Here is a 21317-nt window from a genome sequence, read left to right on the forward strand (position 1 = left end):
CAAGATGGGGTCAGGAATAATTGTTTTCAGTTGTGTTCCTAAAAAATCAGTATTGGGAGGTGTTTTAAAACTTAGGAAAGCACTCGGAATTATAAGGAAGGAAGATCTTGTAAAATATTGTAATTAATGGTGGCTGCGGTATAAGTTAAATGATTGGGAAAAGTGTCCGGAAAATAGAATCTTGTTGCGATTAATGTTGGTTTTAGGGCGAGAAGAGCAGAACAAAATAAATCCCTACAAGAGATCATTAAATCATTTCAGACAGTTTTACAGGCGGGGTGCTTTGAACTTCAACAAACTGAGAGAGAGTTAACTGATAACACACAGGTCACAGAAAACTTGTTAAAGTCTGCAAGATGCTTTCCTTATTAACCTGTTTTCTTTGTGGGCATCTATTTAAGTATGTTGCAATTTTGGTAGGTCTGTGTTATATGGTACGATAAGTTCACAGTCTGTTAAATCATGAGAATCCGTTGACTCAAAATGTGCATTTTGTGATAATTCAGAAGATCATGAGTAATTTAGTTCTTTACTGCATGAATGTGATCGTAAAATTTTGCATGTAGTAGCTGTTATTTTTTTTTTTCTCTAGCATGCTAGCTTTATTCCAGCATTCAGACTTGCGCAACTCTGTGACAGGCTGTGTCTCCTCTCGGTGTGCTGGATTTGGTTTTTCCGTATGCACATCATGTAAAGAATCCTGGTTTTGGAATGGCAGCTGTAGCGCACCAGATGAGACACTAAAACAAAACCAAAACAAAACAAAACAAAAGAAGGCCTTGCTCAGTCCGGCTTGGTGGGTGCGGATGGGTTTCAGCGCGCAACTGACCTTTTTTGTCAGGGAGACCCAGAGGTACCTCCACCTGGCTGAGCAGTGAGCGGCCTAAAGGTGCAATACAAAAAATTGAGATATTGTCTTATATTGGTGTAACTGTGATCCATCTGCATATTTGAACTTGGTATATGGTTTTCATATCTGAGCTCAGTATTTTAGTTTGTATATTCATATTTGGTACCAAAAGAATCTTGTTTGGGGAGATAATTACAAAAAAATGGGAACCGGTTCCACTGCTAAAATTCCACCTTGCTCCCCCTTAGGATGCATCCTTACACTTTAGAGTAATTGCTTATATTGTTAGAAAAGCATTTAAATTGTTAAAATGCTATGATAGATGTGAATTTAGAAGAGGTTGTATTTAAAAGTTGCTAGAATAGTAACTGATTTAGATTTACGAAAATAGAATAATGGATTTATGTTTATTATACTGGTTTATACTGTTTTTTGACATCTCTAAATTGTAACAGGTAAATGGAGCTAAGGAATGTAACTATTGCTGAGCTACTTGAAATTGCATATAAAGTGTATTATGGCTGGAATGAAATGGGAAAACAAAAGACCAAAACATCCCAGGCCTATGTGCAGCTCATTGTAACTGAGGAGTTTACCAGAGCCTCCCACCTCGTACCAGCTGCGTGACCTTGACTATATCCGAACTGCAGGAAGAAGAGAACGAAAAAAAAAAAAAAAAAATGGAGAAACCTGTTTTCCCGCTGCTAAGCGGAAAAAGGGGGGCTTTACTCCCCCCACTCTGTCCTTTTTTTTTTCCCTGAAGTATTGTCATCCATTTTTGTTGTGGCACTGTGTTGTTTTTCAGCTTTGAATCAGGGGTTGTTGGTGTTTATTTTTGCTTCTGTCTTGTTTCCTAGGTTTTGGCACATCTGGGGAAAAGAGCTCATAATTTTACCTCCTTGCTGAAGTCAGTCTTTTCACACTGGTCAGCTTTGGGGGGTCATAGTGTTCAGTGCTTCTCTGGGTCAGACTGGTGCTGATTTGGGTGTGGAGTAGAGCCAGATTGGTTTGATGTGGAGTTCAACCTGATGTATTTTCATGCTGGGCTGTACGTCTTGCCATCTCAGATGGGGGCGAGAGGGAAGTTTTATTCCCCCCCACACCCCTCCCCCAAGCAATGTTACTGCTAGAGAGCTGTGATACTGCATGAAGGAGTCTGAGGGTGAAATTTAAAGGCATCACCAGTGGATGCATAGTTCTAATGAAACTGGAAAATTAAACCAAAAATTTTTTTAATAGACTTATTCTGTGGTAATTAGTTGTAAGTGACTTCTTAGTAAATTCACCATGCTAGTTGTTGAGCTCATGGGAGAGAACGAAAGAAAGGCCATTTTTTGAGACCAATGGAATGCCAAATTTGAAACAAAGTTTTAATACATGAATTCTTATATTTGCCAGAAAGTCCTATACCTCTCTTAAGTTGAGATTTGCTAAGTAAATTGTAAGCTCAAATAACATTTTCTGAGAATTCTGTTTAGTTGCATGGCCTACAAGAAGCTGCTGGGATGCTGCAGATCTGCTTGCTGCAAGTGAGAAATCTCCAAGGAAATTTCAAATGCTGTATTTCCACTAGTGTTGACAGCCAATGTTTCGATAAAGCAAATACTACGCTGATAGATCTGAAACAGGACTTCGATCTGGTAAGGGAAAACAATATCCAATAAATATGACAGCCAAAAAGGAGTTGGAAACTTCGAGGAATGAATTTATGACAACCTTACAGGCTGGCTGCATTCAATTGGACTTGCAGATTTGTCTATAGCTACAACATAGAAACAACCTGTGGCTATTGTGGGACAGTATGATGAGATTGCTAGCAAACTGATATACTGACTGTTATATACCAATTGTCACTCTGATCAAGAAAATGCAGTGAATGAATTTAAGTCTTAATAGACCATGATCCTTTTGTCATATATGTACCATTTGTGGGATTTAAGTCTGATTTTTTTTATTTGTAATCTATGTCTTTATAAATTGCACCAGCTGGTTTTCTTAACACCACAGCTTTTGGCATGCCTAAATGTAAATTGCTGCAGAACCTGCTAGTCTTTAACATCAGGTCATAGGCCATACTTGTATTTGGTCTGATCCTACATACTTGCAAAGTTTTTGTTGATGGTTCTGGGAAGTCTCATAAAGCTGTAGTGGTTTGGTGTGGAGATAACAATTGGCGTCATTCTGTAAAAATTATTGAAGGTTCAACCCAATTAGCAGAACTTGTCACGGCTTTAAATTACTTAGAGCTTTTTAAGGAGGAACCTCTAAATTTGATTTGTGATTCGGAGTACGTAGTCAAGATCCAACGCACATATCTGGTTCTGAAATTTTTTGTTTGTTTGTTTGTTTTTTTAAAAAAAGGGGGGAAGTAGGGGAAACACCACAAAACCAATTGTCAAAAGCATTGTATGTGATGAAATACTTTGCAAGTATGACCCAAAACCATGCTAAATCAGAAAGAACCTACATTAGTTATGGTCAAATCACTAGTCAATTAAAAAGGCCACATCAATCGATAACCTGGGGAAAAGGTTATGTTTGTGTCATTACAGGCCAAGGATTGAAGTGGATTCAACAAAGATTAAACGGATGCAGATGGACAGGAGGGAGATAAGTTGTGAGGACTGTTTCAGATGTAAACCATGGATCCTAATTCAGTGTTACAGATGCTCGCAGACCTGGTGGTCTAGAAGCCTATTAGCAAGCAGGTGGTGTGCCTTCTGTGGAGAATGGCACTTTGAACAATCAGCAGGAGATCCAAAAGGGTGATATTAAGATTAGATAGTCAATGCATAGATAAGGTAAAATTATGAGATATCTCTATCATAGTAATCTAAGTTCAGCAACTGATAAAGTTTTAGAAGGGATATTAAGGTTAAGCTATTGATCTTTTAAATAGGTTAAGATAACTTTTAAGATATTAATTCAATTATTAATATATGCTGATGATATTAAGTATGTTACCCTATAAACTGCGCAGTTATAAATCTTTTAGGAATTTAAGAGAATATATTGTATTAACTTGTCTGGTTATTTTGAAACTATTAAAATAGTGTGTTAATAAGGTTGTGATAGTAGAATTAAGGTTTTAAGAATAGGCAGGTAGTTGTTTGATCTTATTAAGTAAGGTTTAACTGCATTATATATAATTGTAATTATGTTGTTAATCACGTGTTCTATGTTGCAGTATATTTCAAAAATGATGCACCGTGCAGTTTAAGGGGCCTGACTAATTCAGGAAAAGAAAGGGGGAAGTGTGAATGGATTTTGATAGATTAAGACCTGCTGCTGAATTAGTCAGGCTCAAAGGTATCTCAAGGCCACTTCGAGAACAGAGTCTGCTGTGAGAAAGAGGGGCGTTCCTCAATCACCGGGGTCCTGGCGTGGTGTGAATCATCGGACGTATCATCAGTGAGACTCCAGAGCACGGACAGCCCACGATCCTCATTTAACGAATCCATGCTTGGAGCGTGGACGCGTGATTAGAATATAGTTACGTATATAAGGAGACTTGTTTCTGTAATAAATGGCTTAGCGTGATTCACATTGAATCGACTTGTTTTGCTTGGTCCTTTATCTCGCTCTACAATTGCAAGCGATGTGCTAAAGTTTTCTGTGTATTCCCTTCAATGCCCTATTATTTGATTTGCCTATTTCTTTCCTGTTCACACAGTATAAATGAAATTAGAGAGAGTTACGTTCTATATCCTGCGGACAATTAGTTAGTTTAGATATGATTTCATTAGATGGTCTGGATTATATCAGTCTGTCACTGATATAAACTATTCAGGAAGGAGATGCAGCAGAATTTACCTGCATACTCTCCTTTTATCTAGACATTGTATCACAGAACAAGGTGGTTTCCACTAGAAATGGCTTAGGATGTCACCTGTAGTATCCTTTTCCAAAATTTTCAGCAATACTGAAGGAGAACATGTATTTTAGTTTCAAAACAGCAAACAGCAAGTGTTCTTCAGAATGGGCTAAAGCACTGTGCAAGTTTAAGCAACACACTATTTAAAAATTCAGATGGGACCGTGAATCTTGTGTAAGTTTTAAAACATGGCCACAAAAAAAATTTCTAGCAGAAAAACAAAGTTCATTACTATATATTTATATTTTTTAATAATATAATTTTTTAAAAGCTGTTTTAATTTCATGTACATATGCTATTCTAAAAACTGCACATGAAAGATGTGCAATAGATGAAGATAAACTGATGCAGTAGTTTAGAAAGCCCGGTGTTTTCAGAGATACAACAATTTTCAAGCCTGTTTACCGTGTGAATTAGACAAGTCGATTAACAGCTTTGTGAACATTTTGTTTTGCAGCTGGCTGTCCGACAGCGGGTTCTGCAAAGTGGTTGACGACACATCAGACTATGTGGAATGCTCTTGTTCTCATACGTCCATTTATCCAGTTTATGCCCAAACAGATAACTTGTCTTCATACAACGAGGCTTTTTTTGCTTCTGGATTCATCTGCATTTCAGGTCAGTTATGTAAAACAGTTTTCTCATTAATAACAACTGACGAGCAGTAAGACTGATTTTTAACCATTTTAGTAACTGATAACAATCTGTTTATATAGATGGGTATTGGAGGAATGTCATCTAACTTCATGATATTTTAGTTGCCATCTGATCCAATATTTGTACAGTGACAAATTTTGCCACTGAAAAGAAACAAAAGTCCAGCAAAGAAATGTGGTTTTTTTGTGAACCTTTACTTAACCATATAAGAGAGAAATACATCATTCATTTAAGGGAAGAAACTTAAAAATCCAAAATTCACCTGCGTGCGGGATTAAAGTAAATTTTCCTTCTGGCGTTGATAGTCACTGTGCAAGGAGGAACCTCAGAGCAGGGGGGTCACTGAGAAAACCAGCTAAATGACTTCTTAATTTGACCTTAGGGCACTTAAATGAGGTTCTGGGTCTGCTCCTTGTGAGGTTTGTAGCTTCTATACTAGATCATCAGTGTGTGAGTAACAAAAACAGTGCAAGCAGCTAAATCTCTTATTGATCCCCTCTCAGCAAACTGCCCTAAAATGCTGAAGGTAAGCTCCTTAACTGTTTTAGAAGCTCAGCCATAAAAAAAAAAGAAGACAAGGAGAAAGAAGAAAACCCTCTGGTTTCCACCTACTTCATAAAAACTGGTTGTTTTGTTTAACAATTATGAAATAATAAATTTTTAGCAGACAAAAAAAGAGCAGATTTTAAAATACAGTTAAGCTTCTAACTCATGTTGTGTAACTGAAAGTAAAAATAAAAAGACAAACTATAATAAACAATATACAATAAACAAATGTAATTACTGGTCTAAAGAAAAATTTAATTGATGAGACAAATATGCCACAGAATGCCAAATTTTATAGAAAATGAAGAAAAAAAATACAAAGTAAACCAGTGTGCTGTAGAAACTGAAGCTAAGAGAAACATTTTGCTGAACTAGAAGAAATAAAGCCCTGCATATCTTCAGTGTTGGTTTTTTACTGTAGTCATGTGTCATAAGAATGTATTTTAAAAATTAGAACAGTTTAGCCTGCTTAAGGATTTGCCTTGAATGTAACTGCAGTGCCTTTTGGCTTCTTTGGCTGGCTGAAGGTGTTTTCTTGCATGATTATAAATATTTAAATTTAGTGATTAAGAAATTCCTTTAGATTCAAGAGCTATGAGGATATTGTTTCTCTAACTTCTCCACCTAGGTGTGAAGAATAAAAATTAAAAAAAGTAGAATGAAATAGAACATTATTATTTCTGAAGTTAATTTACACAAATAATTTTATAAATATCGCTAGCTAATTTTTGAAAGGTTTAGAAATTGATCTTTTTGCAATGATTTGTTTAATTTGCATCTTACAAATGCTTGTAGTTGAACAACCAGTCTGTCTCAAGAGAGAATAAAAGATCTGCCTTAAGTATCCACATCCCTGCCCTTCCTGGGGTGTGCCAGTGCACAAACAACTTTACATGAGCTTTAGCTCATGTTTTCCATAGTGGCTCAGTGTTCCCAGGGCCCTTCTTGCAAGAACAGCTTACTGGTAGGTAAGGAGCCCTTCCCATTTCTGTTCATGTTCATATTCACAATTAGTGAAATGAAAAGCAGTGTTATTCTTTCTGAGTACTGTTACAATATATTTCTACATGGAAGCCAAATGGGAGACTGGCATTTAGAAAGTTATAGCTATGTCCTAAGGCAATGCTACCCAGCTGAAGGCAATTTTTTATTTATTCATTTCTAAAAGCATTTTTGGATGCAGTAGTTTGAACACTGGAGAGTTACCTTTGCTTTATGATAAACTGTTATGACAATAATCCATATCAAGGAGAATTTTTTATTTTTTTTAAAAAAAGCACTTTGAAAAAATAATTTGTTTACATCATGCAATTATTTTAGATCCCAATCCTATAAAACGTTAAATAGATGTTATTCCTTAGGTAATACATTCATGTGTGATCCCAGTGTGAACAAAAGTTTATTCTCTCTATAGGATTTAGGGTTTATCTTTGGTGATCTACATCTTCAAGAGATCCAGCATTGTTGTTCTTATCTAGCATAGCTTCATAGAGTAAGCTTTAAATTTCTTTTCTTCTTCTTCTTCTTTTTTTTTTTTTTTTAATTGTTTCTCTGTAGGTTACACTTTGGCTATTATCTCCCACCTGTTCTGCACCAGGTGTGCAATGTTTGCAGCTAAACTTCTCACTCACATGATGGTTGCTTGTTTGGGTACTCAGGTAAGAAAAAAGGCTGAAGTCTCTAAGTGTAAATTAATTACCTCTTTATTTTATTTTTCCTCACTTTCATAGCCTCGTCTGAACAGATCTGCTTTGCTTTTCCACAGTGCAAACATGTTTGGAAAATGTAAAATTTCAACACAATACTTATAGTTAATCCAATATTCATATCCTATGCAGAGAATTCAATTGTAATTATACAATTTCTGAAAATAATTAGAGAAAATTTACGGATGTATAGCCACATGAGAAGATAGGCCTGTATGTGCAACAATTAATGTTTTGATGGTGGGCTATATAATTGAGATGAAAGAGTTCCATCATTAACATAATTATTTATTAAATAGGTTAATGCCAGTGCACTTAAATTCTGTGGGAAAGGTTTATTTTGAGTAGCAGGTGCTGAAAGCCCTTTTGCGCTCTAGTGTTTGTTGGACAGTATAATTATGAAGACTTTATATGATAAAAGAGAATAAATTGTCTTCCGTGTTCTCTTATACCTTTTCAAATAGTAGTTAATGGAATGTCAGAAAACTGAAGGAGCACGTCAAAAGAGAATGTCTCTCTGTCCTATAAAATATAACTTCCTCAGCTTTCATACATCTGGTGAAATGGAAAGCTGTGAATAACCTCAAGTATCTTAAAAATTACTTTATGGAAAGATTTCTTAAAAGGGAGATTTTATGTATCTCTTTAATGCTATAAAGAGGATGTAAATACAAATTTAAATGTGAAGATACTAAGCGTATTAGCAGGCAGGTTATTAGAAGAGTGTCTGAAATCAGGGAAATACTCTGTAGATAATTGAAACAGCTCTGTGTTACCTGCAGTTTACCAACTGGAATATCTCTCAGACAATATTTGGTATACTGCCATAGTTACTGCATCATTTCATTCATTTTACCTCATGATATAGTTCTTTGTTGTACAGCGGATTGCATTGATAATATTCATCATGCGACTGGACTTAAAATAGAAGGAGCGGGAGAGGTTCCTCAGCTCCATCTAGAGATCACTGGATACCTGCAGGTTCCTTGCATTTTAGGGAGTAAAAGCTTTTTGACATCTCAGTTCCTGATTTTTTAAATGTGTTGGTTTTTTAGCTGTTCTGTTTAGTTACATGGAAAGATAGTTTATTCCAGGGAGCCTTAATGTGCGTGGTTACTGGTATACCAATGAGCAGGCTTCATTTGGGACACATAGCTTGTAGCTCAGGTAAGCACCTGCATATGTGAAAATTATACAAAACAGGATTACTGAGAGCATTACAGCACATTTTAACACTCTAAAGATAGAGTTTGCAAAAGCTTCTTCTACTTTTCCTTAGTAGTGAATGTTGAGTTGTTTGTGTTCTCAGAATTATTTAGTATTTTGTGTATAATGGAACTACACTTATCCATATTGCATTCTTTCTATCTCCAATACTTTTCCATTTCTTTGGTAATATATTGCATTTCCAGTACAGAGAAACTTGTTTCTTTTTACAGTGAATTTGTTTTTCACAGAAGTCTTTTGTTGTTTTTTTTTTTTCCTCTGTAAGGACTCCTTACTGGTCTTTTGGACTCCTTGAAACATCTTAATCTACATGTGGAATAAGACAGAATGGTTTAGTTAGGAAGGGACCTCTGGAGCTTCTCTTGTCCAACCCATCTGCTCAAGCAGGGTCACCTAGAGCCGGTTGCCCAGAACCATATCCAGGTGACTTTTGAATCATTCCAAAGATGGAAACTCCACAACTTCCCTTTGCAACCTCTTCCAGTCCTTTCTCCGGCCTTACTTCTCAGATTTGCTTTAGTTATTTCATAAATACCTTTATCATCCTTAGAGTTTCTTAGTAGTTCATTAACTACCCTTATTGGTACTTGCACGGGACTTTATAGCATCTTTGGACTACAGCTGCCACTCAGTCCAAGAACTGCTTGTTTATTTCTGAAGATACACTAAACACAATTTCCCTGATTTACGGGTAGAATTTTCATTCCAGGTTGTATAAAGCTGTTAAACTTCTGTTCCTTCATTCTCAGGCTAGTGATAGATCTGCTTTGCTATAAAATTAATGTCATGCTGTCACACACACACTTTCCAAAGAATATATGGTGAAAACAGCTACAGCTATGGGAAATTTTTCACTTGAACTGCATGTTCAATCAAAATTTATTTTTCATGAAAATAGTCTAAGTCAACTTATCTCGAGACTATGTATAAAAGAAAGTAAACAGATGTTTTTGAGGCTTGACCTAAATGGGAACTAAAATATAAATTTACTGCATTTCTTTCTGCTAAATGCAGCTCTAAACTTTATAAACATACCACTTTTACATACATATATATATATATATACACGTACAAGAGGATTGTCAGTTGTATGACCTAGAAGTTTTTATCTGCCGACAAATCCAGATTTCCATATAGTAACTCCATTGTCATCTTGCAGGTTTCTCTCAAGAAATACATAGAAATATATATATATATATAAAGGAAAACTGTATGAAAAGCATGTACTACATGGGTGGAGAAAAACAGTAATTGTTAATGCAGGAAAATATTACAGAAGTAACAGATTAAGAAAGAAAGGATTTTCTTCTAAGGTTTAAGAGTATAAAAATGCCATTATTGCCTTTTCTTCTTCATATATAAAGGTAATATTGAGAAGTCAGATATCTCTGGCTTCTGGAACACTGCTCAGTTCCAGCTGCTGAAGGACTTTGAAACTGAAAAAGTTAACTTCAGCTAATGCCCACAGGTTTTTCTATCTGCTTGTTATCTTTTTGTTCAAATACACTGCTTTTAAACTTCTATATGAAATACTCGTCTGTGCAGAATAATTCTTGAGACCAGTGTCATCTGGTGCGTATATAGTAATTTAGATTAATTACAGAGGGACTATTTAGAACAGTTCTAAGTCCTTTTGTTATTCATCCTCAATCCTCCCATCTCGTTTCCTTTTGCCAGGCAATTATTCTGCAAGTTTAGAACAAAACTTTCGAAAGAGGATTTTAGCAGGGCAACTGCTGAGCCAGTTAGCTGGCTTGGAAAGGAAATAAAGACAGTTTGACAGCAGCTGTTGAAGAAAAGAAAGTGGTTTTAAGGCAGAGTGAAAAGAGAAAGGATTTGTTTGACAAGAGTGAACTGAACTACTGTGCCGGCTGTTCTGAACAGCTGAAGGAAAATCTTTATGCAGTTACTTGTGTTGTGATGTGTTGGCATATGTTCTGCCTAGAGAGAACTAGCATGATTAGGAAGCCTGAGTTTAACAGAAAACTCTAAATAGAAGATACTTGGACAGCTGCCCTGTTTCCCCCAAAAATAAGACAGGGTCTTCTATTAATTTTTGCTCCAAAACTCATTACTTTTTTCCATGCGTAGCTGCCTGTACACTATTTAAATTGACTTTTTCAATGAACTGTAACTAGAGCTTATTTTTGGAGTAGGGCTTATATTTTGAGCATCCTAAAAATTCCTGAAAGATCATGCTGGGGCTTATTTTTGAGATCTTATTTTCAGGGAAACAACGTATATGCACCTACAATATTTGGAGTCTATACATATATGTTAACAATACAATTAAGTTTTGTAATTTTGCTAACCAATGACTTTCTATGAGAGGAGTTGTTTTAAGACAGTTTTAACTGAGAACTTACGATGCGTAAATCAGCACTTAATATTTCCCAGTTTAAATAAAAGGAAAATATTAACACTTTGCATTTTTGTCTAGTAATATTTAGGTAGTAGGAGACACCAGGATTGTACCTGTTAGATTTCAAACCACTCTAGAGAATGAAGGAGCTGATGTTTATGTGAGCAGTTATATTTTTACTAGAAAAGAAAAAGCAAACTAAGAAGCTTTCCAGGTTAGATTTTTATTAGTCTTGTAGTGCATGTTGGGTTTTTGTTTGTTGATTTCTTTGGTTGGTTTGGGGTTTGTTTCGTTTTGTTTTCCTGCAGTTGCTACCAGTGCACTAATGATTATTATCTGTAGATGGCAGTCAAACCTTTTCAGCACATTGCTCAGAAATTTGTCTGTTTTGTGGTTTCTCACGGGAATCTGTTACTCTGTCACTGACAGGGAATAGTGATTCACAATATTCGACCTTCATTTCATTCTCGGTGTGTCTAGAGCTTCTAGTGTTAATGCAGCATTCGTAAAGCATTCAAGAATAGATGTTTGGTGGAACTCATTGGAAAGACATAAAAGGCTAGATATTTCTAAACATATATTTTTCCTTTCCATTCTGATAATAACTCAAAGAATTGTAATGTCTCCAGCCAACACTACTTCTTGGATCATTAGTCATAGTATTTTGTTTGTTCATTTAACCAGCGTGTTATAAGTTCATGCAACAATACCTCAAATGCATGAAGAAAAAATTACTGAGATTTTTGGGTTTGGAGTAAATTTAGGTGAAGATTTGTGTATTTGAAAAATTAAAGTACAATGAGAACATACTTCACAGTGTCTCAGTACACTCATACTAATCAATAACTTTTTTATTCTCAAAACAGTTTTAAACCTAGATTACAGGCTTAGTAGGAACCATTTCTTATGGCTCCTGTGCTTTGCTTGGGGATTCCCAGGCAGAAATACATGAATAAGCACTGTGTACATGGCTTTTACGTGTATATTCAGCTTGGTGCCTCTTGTCCTCATTAAGTTTTAGTGTGGATGCGTTGGCTATTTCTGTAGCATGTGCCGAGTGTTGCAAATGATGTGAACATGTGCTGAGTTCTCCACTTAGAGTTTTCATGTGTGCACTGCTGAGCTGCTCTGTGTATGTGCACTCCCTGTTCCTCTGCAATATTTGAACGTTCCCAGTCTGTTTGCAGCAATAACCCTGTACAAATGGCCTGCTATTCTTCTGGCCAATAATGCAAAAATAAAGCCTAATGGTCAAACAGCAAAAAGGCCATATGGGGAACTGTCATCCTATTTTTGTCAAACTATAAGTTTATGTTTTCTAATTGAACCAGTCCTCGAGCTACAGTAGCACATAGCATCATTATCCATCACTCTATCATCTGTAATAATTACCAAGCTGGCAAGCCAAATTCATCCTACCATTGACTTTGACAGAAATGCATCATGAAGGATTATATCTACTGTGTTCAGCTGTGCGTTATCCAGCCTGAGGAGAAATACAAACATACATGTCATTTATAGTTTTTTTTTTAGAAGAAGAAGAAATGGTACAAACAATCCTAGTTTAAAAAATTCTTGAACATTTATTTGGAAATTATAGGCTGCAGCCTTGGTAAAACTGTTGTTTTGTTATTTGGATTTAGATCAGGAGGAAGATAGAAAACACAGTTCTGACAGAACTGAGATAAATTTTAAAGAGGTGATTAAATCTCCACAAGGTGATGAAGGAGCAGGGTATGAATGAATGATCATAGAGCCTGCAGTTTCTGCCATTGTATAAATGTAAATCTTCTGCATTAACTGTGAAATGTTACTTCTGCTGTATTGTTAATCATAACCCTTCTCTTCCAAACTTCCAGATATAATCAAAACCCAAAAGAAAATGTCATATGTACCTGGATATGGGGAGTTTATAAAGTGTATAGAATCATAGAATGGTTTGGGTTGAAGGGCCCTTCCCAGCTCCCCCAGTGCCACCTCTGCCATGAGCAGGGACATCTTCACCAGCTCAGGTTGCTCAGAGCCCCGTCCAGCCTGGTCTGGGGTGTCTCCAGGGATGGTTCATCCACCACCTCTCTGGGTACCTGGCACAGGCTCTCACCACCCTCAGGGACAACAATTCCTTCCTCATGTCCGGCCTGAATCTCTCTCCTTTAGTTTAAACCATCACCCCTTGTCCTGTCACAACAGGCCCTGCTCAAAAGTCTGTCCCCATCTTTCTCACGGGCCCCTTTTAAGTACAGAAAGGCCACCAGAGCTTCTCTTCTGCAGCTGAACACCCCAACTCAGCCTGTCCCCTAGCAGAGCTGTTCCAGCCTCGGATCATTCCTGTGGCTCCTCTGGCCCCTCTCCAACAGGACCCTGTCCTGGCAGTAGAGAGGAGCCTTCAACTCAATTCGGTCCTTCTTTATGGTAAACCTCTGCTTTTTAGTCACTGATAAGGAATACTAATTACAAAGCTATTTCTGAGAACCCTGTTGCAGAGCTTCACTAAACTCTGTGTCCATATGGAATGTGAAACCTCTTATGGAATACGAAACAAATATTTTTATGCATTACTTTACAGTTAGAACCCAGTTGCCCAGGGTGAGGGAATTTTCCTTATAAAACCTAATTGTCTTTGAGGGCAACTAGGCCTGCAATTTCCTTGCTCTGATTTTCTTGCTGTAACATGACATCAGTAAATAATGCTGCACATGGTACCGTCTGCCCTTTGTGAAGCTGAGAAAGCCATAAATTTTGGGAATGTCCAGAATAAGCCAGTGAGAATGAGACCTGGGGATCCAGAATTGGTGCCTACTCTGCAAATTCGGTGTCATGTTAATGTGTTTTTTCCTGTTACTCTTCAATGTGAAATTTTTCAGTAAGAAGAATGATGAGTAGTAGGTGGTCTTCTTCCTCACTTATTGTCAGTGTTCTTATCTTTGGGATAATAATATCTAAAAAAATATCATTTAGAGAAGGGGAGATTCTACAGGTGTTACTTACAGTGAAAGGTGAAAAAGATTTCCATTTCTCTTGGAGGAATATTGTTACTTATTCAAGAAAACTGGACATTCTTTGCATTTTGGAATACCTGATGATGTTGAAGTGATGAGAATGTTTCTCAAATGAGTGCTCAGCCATTAACTCCCTAGGTGGGATTTCATAATGGGTTGAATTCTCAAGGATGGTGTGCAATCTCTCTGTCCCTGCACAACTTCTGCTAAGACAATTGCGGAATATTCCATTCGTCTTGGGATAAGCGAAGTTTCCATAGAATGAGCAGACTTTCCTGGTAGGCCTTTACTGTCATATTTCCCGATAAAGGAAAACAATCCTTCTGCTAATCGTTTGTTATCACCAGAATAAAAAATTGTGTATTCCTGGAAGTCTGGCTTGCATTACTTCCATGGAGTCTGGGGTCACTCTGAAGGGTCAGCGTTAGGCTTCAGTTGATACCACATAATTTACTTCCATTCTCAAATATAAGGATGATAATTATGTTTTCCAGCAAATTTGTATTTAAAATTAATTTTTATTATATAGTAGAAGAGTAGCAATATTAGTTTAAATTACACATTTCTGTTAAAATTAGAGTTCTGTCCAGCACGGCTAGCTAAGACACTTGTTGGGGATGTCAGAAGGGAAAAATACATCACTAAGAATGTTTATGTGGATAAGTTGCTTTGACCAATTCCTTAAATGACATTTTTATGATTTCAGTAAATAAATGATAGTTGTTTTACAACAACGGTCACTCTGTTTCAGGGTATGCGATGTGTATTCCCTAGTTCTACTGATAACATGTTCTGGTATAATACAACATGTAGGCATTTCTTGGAGTCTCACCTGTGTTCTTTGTTACCTTTGCAAGAAGAATTAACACCTAAACCTTTCCTGCCAGCAACTGTATTAGTAGGCTTCCTACTAATTTAATTACTTATTAGCTGATTTCAGTCATTCTCACCAAGACACAGCAGAGTGTTCATGCAACTTCTTTTTCAGAAGCAGTTTCAACCTAGTAATTAGTAGAACTATTTGGGGATTAGTTTACATCATAAAAGACAATTTCATAGCAGAGTAATCCAAATTGAATGCTTTTGTAGCAAAGCAATGCAGTTTTACGATCAGGCTCCGAGGGCCCATCTCTATTAAATTATGTTACTACTTGTGAGTCTTCAATATCCAAGAAGAATCAGATAATCAAAGATGGAGCTAATCAGGGATTTGTAGTGGAAGAAATTATAATTTTTCTCGAGATGTCAGTAGATGAGAAGAGCGGTTTAGCCACTGGGACCTTGTTGCAGCATCTTTCCCTTTTTCCAGTAGAGGGAGTCATCTTGCCTATGGAGTTCCATCAGATGTCGAGCTGCTGTGGCTCTGAGAGACTTGAAATACACATGATCCCATGTGTAGATACCCAAAGCTCAGGCAAAAATAAAAAGCAATGCAGTCCCTATAAAAGTGGATTTTTAAGATCTCAGTCTAGGGAGTGTGGAGGTGTAGAAGCAGCTGATATATGATGGAGGGAGGGCAAGAAGTGGTGCTCTAGGAGTCATGGTGGGTGACGGGACATGTAAGAAATAGATCTGAAATACACAGATTGTTTACATTTTATGTTAAGTTTTTTCATCAGCCAACACAGAATTTTGGTGTCTCACTGGTAATTTATTGCAACGGCAGTACCCATGTATTTCTGCTTTCACTATTCATAGGGATAATGTTACTTTACCACCCTTATTCACTTCTCTGTGTTGAGTCACCACGTAGTGTCAATGCACAGGCTGTTAGTATCTTCTTATAGATTATCTTGTAGTGTTTGCCAGAACTCAGATATATGAGCAATACTATACCATATGTTAGAATGCTGCTACGTTATCTCACACCTCCTGTCTTCATTGCAAACAGTCAAATGTTCTGTTTATCACTTTAAAGTAAAAGATATGAGATTTCTATCAGCTAATGCCTTCCAGCTCTTTTTTCATTATACCCTATTTTCTTTTTTTCCCCAACATCACAAACAGTTGGGGATCACACACCGAGAGGAATAGGCAGAAACATTTCCAAGTTGCCTATTCATTGCTTTTCCCTCTGTCTTATGGAGAAGCAGGTTACACTGCTGCCTCTCTCTGCTTCATGCTTTTCATTGCCATTTTTCAGCTCTCATTCCCAGTTTCTGCCTCCTTTCTTCCTCTCCCTTTGTTCTGTCCACTCATGCATGCCCATCTGCTTTAGTAAGAAGGTAGATATCTATTACTCCTCCTAATTAGCCAATCTCCCATTGCTCGCTTCCCCACTACAGGTTTTTCCTCAGCCCTGTCTAGATGGAGAGATGAACCGCAGTAGCTGCTTTACCCATAAATTCTGGCCCTAGAAACAGCTGTGCAGTGTGAATCTGAACCTTCCAAACCATTATTAATTTATCTTGTCTTGTGGAGAAAGAAATCCATAGGCTTTTGTGAACAATAGCACCTCGATGTTTTTCCTTTACAGACAATTTAAATAATAACAACCATTGAATGTTCAGCTCCTGTTTTCACTCCACCACTGTCACTTTTTTTGCTCACTTACAAGTGCAAGAGTATGTGCAAGAATGTTTTGAAATTGTCTTTTTGTTTCCTTTTCTTTGCCAGTTTTCTCATGACCTACTTCTTCATATCTTCCAGGCAGCTAATGTTCCATAAGCAGTAGATTAACAAGTCCTTTTCAAGACCTAATTGGATTAATTATTGGTATACATGAAACCAGAGCCTGACCTTGCAAGATTCATATGGCAAGTGTAGTTTTAGGCATACCAGAGTCCTAATAGCATTTGAAATAAATGAATAAGATTTTACTAAATATCAGCTTACTAATTATTACAGTTAAGTGTAATTAAATACACTTCTATAATTTTTGATACTTTAATAAGCAGGCTATAGTAGAATTTTATACACTTATATATAGGATTTTGTTCACATCATGATTTTTTACTGTTGTTGTATAGAAAGTGTCTTTTGAAAATGGCATTGTGTGTATTTACAATAGTCAAACAAACAGGTCACAACACAAAGACAAGATAGAATGTCCATTTTGGTTATTCTCTACTGTTCCATGTAGGTCATGTCAGTATCTTGTGCTAAATAAAATATGATTTGCAGCAAAGTACTAATACAGATGCTGATCTGAATAGACTCTAAAAAATTACCATGAATCCATAAATGCTGGGAATGACAGTGAATGATGAGTGAAATAATTAATGAAGAGTTTGGGCTGTATATTAGCCAGAGGGGGAAATGAGGAGCATATGAAGTATATGGTCATGTGCTGAAAATAAATAGACTGTTTGTGTTCAGTCATTAAAAAAAGGCTTACAAAATCATGATCATTGATCATAGGCTATGCTATATTTCCATATTTCCCTTTCAGTGGGAACCTTCTCTTCTTATATTAAAGGATTTGGAAACTCAAGCAATCTAAAAGATTGCTTGATGTAACAAAATGGCAAAGTATATGCCTTGATCTTGTCACCTGCTTCAAAATGTTGCAGAAAACTGTTCAAAACCACTGAGGTGCTATTTTGATGGGAATCCAGTCAATGAAGAGACATCATATATGAAATGCTGCTCCGTTCTTTCTAAATTAATAGCTAGGCAGCTAGTGGACAATCAAAGAAAATGAAGGAAGCAGGAGAGATCTTTTTGGAATAAGAAAGATGAAATAATAGAAACCAGCTTCTTAAACACAAGACATGTACATCAGTAGAAATTGTGTGGCTGGAAAGTCTTCTGGGAATGACAGAATTTTATATGTTTCTAGGAGAGAAGAGAGAGGGAAATAAGCAAACACAAGATAATCAACAACTTTGTTTTTACTTCACAGCTGGAATGGGATAGGAATCTTCCCTTAGTCAATAATTGTGGGTCGGCTGGCAAGAAGTAACTTGGAAAGCACAGGAATTCAGGGCCTTAAGACTGTCTGTGAGTAAACAAAGAGAACTGCATCAAATGAACACCCAGTCATCTCACCATTTACCCATGAAATGCCTGCTCCACCCAAAAGACAGATTTTCTGATGAAAAGTGTTAGCCCGCCCAACCAGTATTTATCCTTGGTCCTTGCACAGATACTGTCCAGAGACTCACAGTATTTTATTGTGTCCTGCAACAGTTTTGGACAGACATTGCTCTCGTCCGTGGTCTGATACAGAACTGCATGATCTTGTACCACTCTACAGAAGCAGGTGGCAAAGGGGGGGCATACAAATGTTTTCACTATGTTATACAAGGCCAAGCAGATCCCCCTCACGTGTGCTTTTAGGGTGGTTGAGCTCTACAGTGTTCAGGTTCAAAATCAGGAAAATTCCACCTTGAGGGTAAGTTAGGAAATAATTTCTCTTTTCGAGACGAAACCAAACCAACCAACCAAACAAACAAAAAAGCCCCACAAACAAACAAAAACCCACCACAAACAGACAGAAAACTAAAGCAATAACTGAAGCCCTGGTTCATGATAGACGACTTTTTTTTTTTAATGTGTTGTCACAATGAGAACAAAGTTTGCAAGAGAGATCAAGAAGTCATATAACATAAGTGTGTCCGTTGAGGATACATCAGTCCTCTAAGTCTAACATACCCACCTGTTTTATCTTCCTGCCACCTCTTTCATAGATGTGCATGATTCAGCACAAAATGAGAGGCAGATAGGGAAACACATAGGTGAAAAGTGTATGTACAGAACTGTCTCTTCTTTCTAAATTCACACATGTAAGTGGCTCATAGTTGGTGCTATTTGTTATTTCTGAAGTATTTTTAAAATACTGTGAGTTGTGCTTGAGTGTAATGTGTGACCTAGATACAGTAGTGAACTTTAGCTGGAGACAATTACACGAACATTGTCAAAAAGGTCTGCACAGGAGATAAAAGACTGAGCTCTGTTAACAAAATCTATCCTCAGATTAAACCGTGCTCCTTAGTTAGTGCAGATCCTGCAGTCTCTCAATTTAGAGCAGAGTTTTGGGTACATTGGTGGCTAATGTGTGCCTAAACCCTCATCTTAATGATTGCTAAGTCATTAACCCATTGTGATGCACAGAGTCCTACCCTTGACCTGGGTCAGCTTAAAGTGATGTTCATATATTAACCTTTATAGTTTGTAAAAACAAGTACCTTACCTTCGACTTTATGCAGACAAATATATGGCATTAATTCTTTGCTCATTACTAACTTTTAGCTGAGGTCAAACATCTAGCAATGAATCACTTCAGGATAATTATTATTTTGTGTGTCTCAGCTTCCCAACTTTGAAGAGCAAAAAGTTCCAGGATGTATTTGATAGTAAATGCTATCTGTTGTTAAAATATGTTTTGTTGACATCAGGTTGTTTTCTTAAAGCATTGCATAAATGTGGTTTCACTGGAAAAGGAGTGGAATAGAAGCAAATAAGGAAGTTGGATGAGGTGATGTTCACTGTGTGATTGCTAAGTCTAAAGCATTAGCTTTTCAGCAGCCTTCCATGTATAAAATCCTACGAATTAGTGATGGAAAGGTCACGTTTATCTTCCTCTACCTTTGTGAAATTTTTACTCCATAATGTATTCTTGGTGTGTTTATTTAAGAGTTTTAAAATAATTTAGCTTGGAGGCTTCTATCACTTACATTTTAAGCTTGCTTTGTTCTATGCCTATATGCTGGGTACTACTAAAAGGGTAAAGTCAAAGGTGAACTTGATCTTAATTGTGCTAATAGATCTTCCCTGATATAGGAAGCAAATGTAAGGCTATGTTGATTTTCTGTTTAGACACTGAAGGCACTAATCCGCATGCACAGAGCTGTGGTAACTTTCACGGCATTTGCTAATGCTTTAGGTCTTTCAGGTTTAATTTTTTTAATCTTTATATTGAAACAGTTCACTTTTGGAGGTGGAAACACAACATATCAGTGCTGATCTAAGCAGTCTGCCGAAAGGCGCATGTCATTCTTTCCTCCAGCCTTCACAATTCTGAGTGTCCTTACTATGCTTCACCACCTTCAGAAACTGCCTTTGTCCAGAAATGCTGAGATCACAGGTGTTATTAGTGGGCCTGATAAATGTCAGATTCCAGTAGATTTATCAAAGGAAAAAAGAAGCAGTTTATTTTTCCAGCCTCTGAAATTACTTACAATGATATCTTCAAATCATTAAAATATTCTAGAGGGATCTGCTAACGTTTAGCTATGTATAACACAAGCTATCCCCTCTTCAAAATTCACTGCCTATTTCATTAATATAGTTCTAGAAAACTGGAAACATTTTTTTTTTTTTTTTTTTTTTTTATAAAGCAAAACCAAAGTAATGCAAGCCTTTATTTTTCAGTAGGTCATTGCCTGCTTAATTGTTTCATAGTTGTATAAAAGTTGCTCACTTGTAGCTTCATCACTTTATGAAGTTACGCAGTTTGTGATACTTACAATGCGCTAAACATTACAAACAGATATCTGAAGAGAAGAACTAATCTTTGGCTTTAGCTTTAGACATATTTTCTGCCTGAAGTTTCTCCTGAAAATTGCATTGTATTATCCTTTCAGAATATTTTAAGCTGCTGAGGGTTGTTGATTGAGATGATAGATAGATAGATAGATAGATAGATAGATAGATAGATAAATAAGGAAGAAAGGAAGAAAGAAAGAGAAAGAAAGAAAGAGAGAGAGAAAGAAAGGTACAGAAGATTAATCCAATTTAGGAGGTTATCACTTGCCATCAATGATGAAAATGTAAGTGTTGCAGCTCCACATGACTTATTTCATATTTATCCACAATTTAGTCTTAAACAGACCACAAGTACTTGTAGTGATGCTATCCTGACATGCACTGAATGATCTTGGATGCTAAATAATCCTAGATAGTTCTGTTATACAATCTGGTGTATCACACAACTGCAGTCAAACACTGAAGGAACACCAAACTGGAGAAAATAAATGCTTAGTAGAACTTTATTTGGCACCATGCTAATTTTTGAGCTACTATATAGGTGAATTGTTGAAGGAGTTGTATCTATAGTAGCTAGATTTCAACCAAGGTCCAACACCATGCTTTCAGAGCCTCAGATTAATTTACTACATTTATTTAATGTATTTTTAAAATAGGATTGTAGTTC

At 36.6% G+C, this 21317-nt stretch overlaps 1 protein-coding gene across 1 annotated transcript in view; it reads left to right on the forward strand.

Moving 5' to 3' along the window:
* LOC308052607 (adhesion G-protein coupled receptor V1-like) overlaps window positions 1-7872 on the forward strand; it is a gene marked incomplete at its 5' end in the record, with an annotated part of 36705 nt that extends 28833 nt beyond the window's left edge. The window contains 2 exon segments of the mRNA XM_080364668.1: window positions 5182-5342; window positions 7485-7872. Of these exon segments, the coding sequence (XP_080220794.1) occupies window positions 5182-5342; window positions 7485-7657 (334 nt within the window). The 3' untranslated portion in view covers window positions 7658-7872.
* Between the last annotated feature and the right edge of the window lie 13445 nt (window positions 7873-21317).

The sequence above is a fragment of the Nesoenas mayeri genome (genome assembly GCF_963082525.1).
Source record: "Nesoenas mayeri genome assembly, contig: SCAFFOLD_41, whole genome shotgun sequence".
NCBI lineage: Eukaryota > Metazoa > Chordata > Aves > Columbiformes > Columbidae > Nesoenas > Nesoenas mayeri.